This window comes from Emydura macquarii, unplaced genomic scaffold, assembly GCF_026122565.2.
Source record: "Emydura macquarii macquarii isolate MOO-44397 ecotype Brisbane River unplaced genomic scaffold, CSIRO-AGI_Emac_v2 contig_2473, whole genome shotgun sequence".
In the NCBI taxonomy this organism is placed as follows: domain Eukaryota; kingdom Metazoa; phylum Chordata; order Testudines; family Chelidae; genus Emydura; species Emydura macquarii.
In genome coordinates, this window is record NW_027132610.1 from 8,826,116 (window position 1) to 8,837,712 (window position 11,597).

General features: G+C 44.1%; 1 protein-coding gene across 2 annotated transcripts in view; it reads right to left on the reverse strand.

Moving 5' to 3' along the window:
- FLT3 (fms related receptor tyrosine kinase 3) overlaps nucleotides 1-10,436 on the reverse strand; it is a 48,325-nt gene extending 37,889 nt beyond the window's left edge. For both annotated transcript variants that reach the window (XM_067562738.1, XM_067562737.1), the window contains exons 1-3: nucleotides 10,329-10,436; nucleotides 3,946-4,151; nucleotides 2,415-2,530 (exon numbers count right to left, since the gene is read on the reverse strand). In XM_067562738.1, the coding sequence (XP_067418839.1) occupies nucleotides 2,415-2,530; nucleotides 3,946-4,151; nucleotides 10,329-10,436 (430 nt within the window). The remainder of the gene's footprint in view (nucleotides 1-2,414; nucleotides 2,531-3,945; nucleotides 4,152-10,328) is intronic.
- Nucleotides 10,437-11,597: the final 1,161 nt, after the last annotated feature.

The window sequence follows — 11,597 nt, forward strand, 5'->3', positions numbered from 1 at the left end:
GATTTTGTTTTAAATTCAACTGTGATTATGAAGTTAAAATTTCTGGTGAGAAGACTGACAGTTGCTCCTGATTCATACTTTAGGTATCTTAAAGATGACTTGCAAAGAGGAAAATTTGGCTTGTGCATTTTTTTGTTGTTTTCTTGTTTCTTTATAACCTGTAAAGAAAGACTGAAAGTCTATTTGTTTTTTTAAATGGTTTTTATCTGCTTGTTTTTACTATTAGAAATGCAGGTCCTATTTAGTGTGGAGAACTCTCCGATGTCTGGAGAAAAGTGAAATTATGGCATCACGTTCACAAGAGTGAAGAGAGTGAAAGCTGAGCAACTGAGTAGGGAAAGGTTTTTTTACTGAGACTATTTAAACCTGTTTGGTTTTTGTTACAACTCTTTAATTCTAGTGACTTCTCAATATGTTGGAGAGGCTATTTTTATTAAAGATTCAACACACCTGCCCCTTCAATTAAGAAGTGAGAACTAGCAATACACATCCTCTTAGACATCCAATAGGTCCTACAACAAAATCAGGGAAGATATAGAGTTGATATTCCTGCTATTTCTAGGACAAAAAACAAGCAGAAAAAAGTCTTAAAACAACAACAAAACCTGTTACACCTCTTTATTATAGACAGGGCTGTTAGTGCCACCTAGTATAAAGATTGCCTGACATTACCCATTATGACCCTGTTGCTTATAACTTTGCCAAGCTTTAACTGGGCTGAAATTTTGCATGATGGGTATCTGCCCCAGGTTGATTTTTTTTTATTTCTGCCAAAACAGTTCAGTCATTTCTGAGAATGATGCTAGGTAAATATATGCTGTTTTGTCCATTTAAAAAAAGGTGAAAACTTTAAAAAAAAAAAAAAGAAAAAGAAAAAGACTCCAGCACTCCCATGCTTCAGAACAGGGATGTGAAACTTGGCAGGTGTGTCAAGGATGTGCCTTTTGCCGCTCCTGTGAAAATCCACCCAAATTTGGCCAAGTTGTAACCCTATGAAAAGTCACAGTTCACACAAGCTCAGTAAAGACTTCTTAGATTTTGCAGTTAAAATCTCTGAAGCTTCTGTCCTCACAGAGCACACTTCAGCCTCTCACAGCTTCTAGTGCAGGCCAGACTGCACATGGGCCATCCCCACAGGTTGACTGAGCATGCTGCAGGCCAGGCTTACGGGGTGAAGCCAGAATTTCCCTGTCATGGCTCCTGCCAGGTGCTCAGGGCACTGGAAATGAGAGCATGGAACCTGTCTCTCTAGATCTCTCAGTGATTCTGCTGCTGGCATCCAGGAAGCATGGAGGAGGAAAGAACCTGATCTGAATATAAAGGGGGTCAAGAGCCTATCCAGGGAGTAGGGAAAGGAGTAGATTGAGAGAAAGAGCCTGGTGAGACTGGGGCAAGCCACTTAAACCAAACTTTTCAGAGGTGGTCACTAACTGTGTTTCTGGTAGCCCAACTTGGGATCCTAGGATCTGAAGTGCTGAGCACTCACAGCTGCAACTGAAATCAGTGGGAGCTCTTTTGACATATAAAGCACCATGCAATATTAAGAACCTTGAAAAATCAGGTTGTAAGTTTCTCAAATTAGGCACCCAAAATTAGTGGATGCTTTTGACCTTGGTCTCTCTATGCCTCAATTCCCCATCTGTAAAATGGGGATAATACTCCCCCACCTGACAGCAGTGTTGTGAAAAGAAATTAACATTTGTTACCCTCTCTGATACTATAGTGAAGAGCAAGACAGAAAAGCCTTTGAGGAAATTAGTAATTCTCTATTCAAAGCAGTGTTTGAATAGTGTGTAGCAAACAAAACATGGGGCCACTTTTACAATGAGTATAACAAATATTAAATAGCTGCTCATTAAGAGATCACCATCCATCCTGGGTACTGAATGAGATGGGACCAGAGGCAAAAATAGTATAGGATCATGTAATTAAGGACTGTACCATAATGTATATACATGAGGGGGGCAAATTAACGTTATATAGGGATCCTTCCAACTGGCATTTCCTAACTTTTGGGTGTTTGACTTTGCAAACTTAATAATGTTCTTTTAACATATTTTGTGTGTGTGTGTAATACATAAAGAATGAGAAATGAGCACAAGCCCCATTTAAAAACAATTTTTTGCATGTCATCTTTAACAACACTTAGTGACTCAGAACAGTTTTAACCTTCACAATGAGCCAAGGAAAATGAGGTGCCCATATGTGAAATAAGTGACAAGAAAAATAGACCACAAATCCCAATACAAGAACTGAAAGAGAAGGAGGAGAGACAATTGAGGAAGGGAGAAGCCTCAGAGTGTGTAGAATAAACAAAGTTTCACTGCTTGGGAAGGGTTTTGTCATGTACCGGCATCAGCCTCCCCCTCTGAAGCTGTGGATAGGCTGACTCCTTTGCTTTGAAACAAACTTACTCCTTAAGAGAACGGTAAACACTATTGTGTAGTTATTGTTTTCACTTTTAACTGCAAGAGTGTATTTTCCAGCTTGACTTCCTTTTATTTTTGAAAAGACCAGCGATACAACGTATCTGTAAAACAGAAAATAAAGCTTATGTTATAGAAAAGTCATGGTAGGTGGAGGTAATTGACTGAAGAATACAACTTTCATTATGCCTAAAACGTGCAAACAGAATTCTGGGATAATGGAACTTAGCGTATATATAGTACATTCAATCTCCAAAGTGCTTTCATAGACAATGGCCCTGATTCATGTAATCATCCCTATTCAGGACAGTACTTAAGCACTTGTCCCCAGTGGGATTCAAAGTTGTGCTTAAGTACTCAGTGGGGCACTTTGGGTGTCCAGTGCCTGGGGACCAATATTTGTATTTGCACACACACACACACACCCCCCATTGGTGGCAGCACATTTCCCACTCTTCCTCACTTCCCCCCTGCTGCGGGGACAGCGGGTGCAGCGGCAGTGGTGTACCAAGTGGGAAATGTCCCCGGGCACTGGCCTGCGGGGGAGGGGGAGGAGGCGCGGGATGGGCCCTCTTCGAAGGAGCCACCCCCCCTCTGACATCCCTGGCAGTCACGCCTACCTGGCCCCTCCAGCAGGGAGCAGGAGCAACAGGGGCAAATGCCTCTGGGCTGCCCGGCGGGGGGGAGGCTGCCTGGTCCCTGCACAGCTGCGGTTCCCACAGCTCCCTCACTGCACCCAGTGCAGGGGCGGAGGAGCCAGAAGTATGGGAGGTGGAGGGGCCGGGTCAGCGCGGCTGCCGGGGATGTCAGTGAGGGGGTGGCTCGGAGGAGGAGGCCTTGGCTGGCGCCCCCCGGAGGCCAGCGCTTGGGGGCATGACTCCTCCCGTCCCCCGCTCGATATGCCACTCTAAGTACTGTCCTGAATAGTGTAGACAAGTATGTGCTCAAGTACTTTCCTGAATTGGGGCCCATGTGATAGGATTCCCATGAAGATTTCCTCACCAAGAGGAGAGTCCTGCAAGAGAAGCATCTACATTAGGCCTCTGGTCTTACTTCAGCTATTCTTAACTCTCTGGGTGGAAGTATGGACTTGTGGCTAGAACACAGTCAAGAGAATTAGGGTGGTATTCCAGGCTCTGAGGCTGATATGTAGTATAACCTTGGGCAAGGCATTTCATTAACCTTTTTGTACCTTGGTTTCATTGACTTTAAAATGGAGATAATTTCTACCTCTCATGAGCATTGTGATGCTTGAATTGATGAATGTTTGTAATGTGTATTGAGATCCTCAGCTGTAAAGTACTATACAAATGCAAATAATCAATATATTGTAAATCATAAAGCCAGAGTTAATTGTTTTCCTAGTGCATATTTGTATAAATGGCTATAATCAACCTGCAGTTTAGTGAAAATAATTAAGATAGATAGATTTAGTAATATAACCAGTAATGTGAAAAGAAATGATAAATAAGAATTCTCATATGGAAAATAACCCATTTGCATTCATCCCTTTACCTACCGATTTTCTGAGTCCAATGAGGGTTTGCAGTCAGCTTGGTTCTCTTTGAAGACCCAAAGGCATGAAATACCTTCTGAAATATTCATTATCACTTTTAATTCAATGTCTCCAAACACGTCAACTTCCACATTTTTTGCTGTTTCATAGACATTCTCTGTGCTTTGAGAACTCAGATAGCAACCAAGATCTTCCGAAATATTACGCATCTGTATTGCAATAAAACAGATTGCGATGTCTAATGGTCGTCATTAGGTTTTTCATATTTAAACATTTCAAAAGGAAGCTCACCTATAAAAATGCTTCACTCTATTAAAATATTCCTACACCTATTTATAACACATAAATAAACATAGTAATTAAATACAAAAGTCATCTTAATACTATACTTTAATTCTTGTTTCGCTTTTCAATTTGACTCTGATTAATCAAATATGTTTAATTCTATTGAATGAAAAAATGCAGGAAGATTTATGCTATATTAACTAGTTTTGCTTTCTGGGCTGACATTATAGTTAGTACTTGTTCAGTAGGTAATGTGCTACTTTCTCCTAGTGATTAAGACCATGTTTACACTACTAGCTTTGGTCAATGCAAGTCACGTTGGCATAAAGCTGCCACAATTGATCAATTGTGTGTGTGTGCACAGTTGGATTCTTGCATAAGTGTGGCGCATACTCACCAGGAATGCTTGTGTCCCCACACAGTGTAGTGCACCACAGGCAGGAATTCCAGTGTGCAAACTGCCACCATCCAGCGCACTGTCTATTGGGATGTTTTGGCAATGTATGGTGGGGCAGACATGAGTTGTGCAGGGCTGACTGGGAGCAAGGGGTCAACTTCCCAGCATGCAACTGTCTCCATCCCATAATATCATCTATATCCCACAATTTTCATGCCTTTTTAAAAAATCCCATGAACCAGCCTGGCCCTCCTTGCTGTCCTTCATCTCTGATGGAAGCATGGAGCCTGCACACCGCTGCAGTACTGTCATAAGCATTGCAAGCACAAGATGCATGATCCTCCGGTATTTGCAGAGCCGTAAGAAGAACTGAATCAGCCTTGAACATGGCGATTTCAAGGTTGCTGGTGGCATTCACGGAGCTGCCGTAGATGGTGGAGTGCCGCTTCTGGGCCTGAGAAATGAGCACCGACTGGGGATTGCATTGTAATGCAGGCTTTGGAGGATGGGTGATGGCTGCAGAACTTGGGGATGTGCAAGGCCACATTCCCGGATCTGTGTGCCAAGCTCACCCCAGCCCTCCAGACCAAAATGAGAGTTGCACTGACAATAGAGAAGGAAGTGGCGATTCCACTGTGGAAACTTGCAGTGCTGGATTGTTACTGCTCAGTGGGAAATCATTTTGGGATGGAAAAATCCACTATGGAAGCTGTCGTCATGCAAGTGTTCAGGGCCATTAATCTTCTCCTGCTACATAGGACTGTGACTCTTGGCAATGTGCAAAACATAATGGATGGATCTGCAGCAATGGGGATCCTGAGCTGTGGTGAAGCAATAGACAGCACTCATATTTTGGCATCAGACCAGCTTGTCACAGAGTAAACCAAGAGAAAGGGCTACTTTTCCATGGTTATGCAAGCACTGGTGGACCATCGGGGACACTTCGCATACACCAGTGTTGGCTGGTCAGGGAAGGTGCATGATGCCTGCATCTTTAAGAACGAAGGACTGTTCAGAAAGCTACAAGCAGGGACTTTCTTTCCTGACTGGTGGATTACCACTGGCCATGTTGAAATGCAAATAGTGATCTGGAGGGATCCAGCTTTCACCTTGCTCCCCGGGCTCATGAAGTCGGACGCTGGCCACCTCGATAGCAGCAAAGAAAGATTCAGCTACCAGCTCATCAGGTGCAGAATGACAGTTGAATGTGTGTTTGGTAGATTGAAGGGACACTGGTGGGTGTTGTTTACTCACAAGACTGGATCTCAGTGAAAAAAACATCCCAATGGTTACAGCTGCCTGCTGTGTCCAGCATAATATCTGTGAAGCTAAGGGGGAAAAGTTGCTGCCAGGGTGGAGGTGGAGCAGCTGTTTGCTGAGTTTGAAGAGAAAGACACCAGGGCTATTAGAAGAGCTCAATGTGGAGCTATACATCTCAGGGAGGCTTTGAAAGAGCATGTTAACAGTGAGGCACAGTAATGCATTATGGTGTACTGTGCTCTACCTGGGCCTGCTGTTCTGGGGCTTGTTAAGAACTGCGTGGTGCTTGATGTACGTCTGTGAATGTAACACTGTCACTGCACCTATTCATTTTACAGTGCTTGATGTACATATAATAGTAGTACCCTGTGTTTATCACTGATACTGTGAGTTGTGTCACACTATACAGGAACAAGGAAGTGGGTGCTTTCAGAACTGCTGGGCACTCTTTAGCCTCTGTTGGGAACTAATAAAGATGAATTATGTTCCAAATAATAGAAGTTTATTCAGTTACAAAGCCAGGGCAAAGAAAAATCGGTGCAATTTAAAAGCAAACACATTAAAAACTGAATAAATTAATGGAACAGAACTTAACCAGGGAAAGAACATTCATGTCCATTTTACCTACACATACAGCAACCATGGCTCTCACAGGTCAGTGTGTATGAAGCTGTGGTTGTCCTCCATGTCCCGCTGGGTGGAGTGGCAGAGGTAGGGCAGCAGCCCCTGAACCCACATGGAAAGTGGAGGGGGTGAAGGCAGGTGCTGTAATGGAATTCTGCATGGGCTGCAAAGGGAGTCACAGAATCATAAAATCATAGAGGATTAGGGTTGGAAGGGACCTCAGGAGGTCATCTAGTCCAACCTCCTGCTCAAAGCAGGACCAACCCCAACTAAAACATCCCAGCCAGGGCTTTGTCAAGCCAGAGTTGAGCCTGGGATTGTTGAACTATATGTCCACAAGAGCCTGCAGATCTGTATTTGCTGCGGGAGATGTCCCATTATGTTCTGGTGCATTTCCTTCTCCTTTTCCTGCTGGGACTTCTGGGCCTTTCTCCCATCTGCTCCTTTCTGCAATGTTCACCCTCCAGGCCCTTTGCTTACAGTCTGATGCAGCACTGGCTTGCAGGATTTCACTGAATATCCTGAGTCCTTTTCTTTCTCCTTTTCCAGCTCAGATATTCTGCAGGTGTGGAGGGGGAACTCGTCAAGGATGCAACGGCAGCAGCTGCAGATAAAACACACAAAGGTACCATTGTCGGTATAGTCACAAAGGAAAGAGAAAGTTAAGATGCAGAACTACCTTCCCTTGCTCCCCTAAAGTTTTAAACAAGACATGCTTATTGACACTACTGAGTCAGAATGCTTGTGCACGGCGCCACTCACAGCAGCAGCCATGGTGAGCATGGCCTGCTTGGGGTGAGGGAAATGAAAAGGGAATTGCTTGGTTGCATGAATCTATGAGTACAGGGCCATGGCACTGAATATGGGCACCATTTCCCACAGGCAGAGTTGATTTTAGCTGATATCTCGCCCCTGAAGGTAACAAAGGCAGGGAGAGAACAGCTTCTGCTGGCAACCCAAAACCACCTAGGCCCATTTGCTGCTAGTCTGTACTGCAATGGTGCCCGCCCAAGTTACCGCTGACTGGACTGGGAAAATGTCCTACCACAGAGGAAGAAATAAGGCTGCCATCCAGAGACACGTTCGGGAGAGCACTGCAGAGTACCTCCATGAAAGTTTCATCGAGATCTCTCAGGAGAATTCAAGAGCCATCTCTTTGTACATAAACAAACTGCACCGCATGGCCCCCCTGGCTTAACTCTACAAGGGAATAAAAAGCAGATAACAATGCTACCTCTCTTGGTTGTATCGCTCCCTCTTCTAGTACAAATACATTCATGAAAAGTTGATAGCTGTGGCCTGTTAAGTAACGGGTGCCATCACTGTAACAGGAAATAAATTTACACACCTACCCGAGGATCTTCCCCTGCATCAGGCTCTCCCGAGCTCGACTGCTGGGGCTGACTGGACTGTGGTAGAGTCTCAAACAGGTCCTGGCTCGCAGCACAGCTGGACTCCCCGGTCACATGTCCCCCATCCTCCTCCTCTTCCTCCTTCACGTCCTCCTAGTCCTCGCTCTTCAGGCCTGTGACTTGGGCTTCTTGAAGGTATCCACGGTGGTGTGTGGGGTGGTAGTGGGGTCTCCGCCAAGTATAGCATGCAGCTCTTTGTAAAAGCGATAGGTCTGCAACTCGGTATCAGATAGACTTGTTGGCCTGATGCAGTTCCTTGGCTTTCACATGGCACTGCTGCTGATTCCTGTCATACCCCTTCTCCTGCCTGGCTAGTCTGTAGTTGTGCTTGCACAGCCTCTTCTCCCCAAAAGCCCAGGAGATCCAATATCTCCTGTCTACTCCAGGGAGGAGCGCATCTGGCACATGTAGCAGGCATGGTCAGCTGGGCAGTTGCGCACAGCAGTGCAGAGCTGCTAGGTGCGCTTCCCAAGCTGGACAACCAGGAAAAGGCACTTTAAACATTCACAGGGCTTTAAAGGGGACGGGGGGGAGGGGGGGGAAGTCTTCCAGTCTCCATGACTTCTGAGCAGTGGAGTTCACAACTGTAACCAGAACAGCCAAAGTTGGGCATTGTGGGACAGCGCCTGGGGACTGTTAAGGTTGACACTTATGCTGCATCAACCTCAGTACATCAACCATGGCTCAATGACACTTGGAGAGGTGGTGTTATTGTGTCACTATAATGTGTCACTTACATTGGAGGGAGACAAATTTAAGTGTAGACACATGCACAACTAGGTCAGCACAAGGTGGCTTACTTTGACTTAACTTTGTAGTGTAGCCCAGGCCTAAGACCACACACCACTCAAGCTTTCACTCCAGATTTCACCTACCTTTAGGTATTTCCATGAATAAAAGAATTGCAAGACCATCCTTTTCCTCCAGGCCTATACTGCAAACTTTCTTAGCACCATGTTGTGTATCACTTCCATATATTGTTGGAGTTCTGTTCCACTCCTTGTTCTATAGCATGGAACAGACTATATACTGTGGCCTTCCTTATCTTGCATTTCCTCACTTTTGTTTATCACTAAATCATAGATGATCATAGATGATTAGGGTTGGAAGGGATCTCAGGAGGTCATCTAGTCCAACTCCCTGCTCAAAGCAGGACCTCAAAGGAGAACCTCAAATGGAAACAAACATTCTGCACTCATTCTGAAAGCGAGTGGGGAATAGATGAACCTTTAGTTTAGTTGAGCAATCCCAAGATTACTTTTTGCTTGGGGTGGGGAGGTGTGTGAAAGCAATTAACTCACTGCAGCACATGAAAGGGTGCGTTTTATTTCCTCCTCTTGTGCCTGGCCAGCTATTTTTCCCAGGGGGGGAATGAGAGGAACAGGGGGAAAAGCCAAGTTTCCATCCAATGCCTGCCCACCTCTTCCACTTCCCTGCTCATTTGCCAGTGGGTGGTAGATAGAGAAACCCCCTTATTCTGCTCAGCCAAGAACAATGGCACAGTCTGAATTGAATTTCAGACTTGAAATTGAATTGGCAGACTTGAATGTACAAAATGGGAGTATCACATTAAGAATTAGCTGACTGATATGGAAAAGTATGTGACATAAGCAGCAGAACATGAATACTGGTGGCACATTATTTATAGATGAGAACATAAAATTACAAAAATGAGATTACAACTCCATAGAAACCCTTGGTAATCTTCATCAATATGTGTGCTACCTGCTCTTTCTGGGACAGGAGGAGGTGGACATTCTTCGTGTTCTTGGATTCAGAAGAACATGTTGCTGCAATTTTGAGTGCTCAGTTTTTGGTACCCAGCACTGGAAAGTCATGGACCTTCTTGTTAGTTTACTTCTGGATGTGGCAGATCTATACATTTATTTATCCAAGAATTAAAAGGTTATATAAGATTGTCTCTGTAATTAAGTCTCTAAAAGAAATAGCAGGTTTCAATTGCACAGGGTCTGTTGTTGACCTTCAAGCCCTCCAATAATGCAACACTGGAAGGTAAAAATTATCTTTGATATTTGATTCACACATCCATGTTTGATTCTGTAGTCCATGTCCAAATTATTTGTCTTTCTAATTGAATGTTTCCTTTTCTTTATATAATTCAAAGTATAATCAGAGGTTAATAATTTAGGCCAAATTATGTGAGACAATCTAATAGTACTGATCAAAAGTTCTGTTTTAGATACTAGCTTATTTCTAGTTCAAAAATTATTAAACACAGCATGGATTTCAAAGCTTCCTTCTCTACTAATATTTTTCCTAATCTTTATTTTGATTGTGACACCCTCTCAATTTAAAAGGTTAGTATGTTGTAAATTTATGGAAGTGTATATTTGTGTAACGGATAAGGCTATTTTTTGTGGTTGTCTATTCATTCACTGTTAATTTACCTCTAGAAATCCTGATGACGCCAGTGTTCTTGAATCTTTACTCTTCTGGTTGACTAAAATGCACGTAATCTCTGATATATTTTGGCTTGTTGCAGAAGTGAAAGTCATTGCTGTAATAGCAAGAGCTGCAAAACAAAAATGGAAAACAAATAAAGTCATGTTTCTATCTGGGCGATGGGGTTAATCATGATTTTAATGAAAATAAAATGCAACAAAACCTATATAGGAGAGATTTTACAAAAAGGAGGCAAAAGTTCATGTACATATGTGCACTTGCAAAATCTGCTTTTGTATTTGCAAATGGGATGACTGCATGACTGCCTCCTGTGGATTATGGAGAATGCGTTAGAATATGGTCCCATGCAAATAAAAAACATACTGCAAGCTGGGTGCCACATCTTCTAGTTCTCTTAGGTGTCAGAATCTCTTAAAGGGTCATGCTGCGTACGCATCAGCAGGTCAGGATTTCTCACAGCGCTTCAGAGCCAGCTAATGTATCAACTTGCCCATTGTCACCAAGGTGGTTCGTCTGTCACCCAGGAACCGTGCTGCAACTGCACAGAGCAGCAGCAAAAAGCAGCTCCATACACTTCCTTATCCCACTCCCAGCTCACCCAGAGAATCCAGCCTCGCAATTCTCATTCCTGCGGCGCTAGCCAAGGCAGTATTTAGCCCTGTATAGCAAGTGAGGAATTTCCTTACTCCTTGTGATTTACATTTCTACTTATGATCTTAAAGATATGATTAAATGATGATAAGCAACATTATGTCTCAGTTTGTGATCAACCCTTGGGCTGCCATGCCAAGGCAGAGGGGAGAGTAAGATGCTTCCCCCTCTTGCACAGCCACTCTCTGTGCTCCCTGAATTCTAGAGAGTGAAGGAGCCATTGTTCCTGATCTTCCTGCAGAGCAGGATGTTGAAAAAGGGGCAGGGAATGGCAAGAAGGATTAAAGCCCTGGCTTTCTCCTCCCCAACCTCACAGCGGCCCAGGGAGTCTGGCAAGTGTGCAGGGCCCCCACACGAGGAGGGAGGAAAGGGGACACTTTACCAGGGCCCAGAGGCCCTGGCGGAGGGGGAGCCCATCCCAGGCTGCAACCCCCATTACCATGAGGGAAAAATTGAGGCTGAATTGTAGATCATGCCTGAGGATATTTAGAGAAACTTATTTCCCTGTATCTATGGTCCAGATCTTGATTTGCTGGAGCCAATCAGAAGCAGCGTTAGAGCAGTTTCAAGCAACATTCTGAACAGTGAGTTGCTGGGCCAGC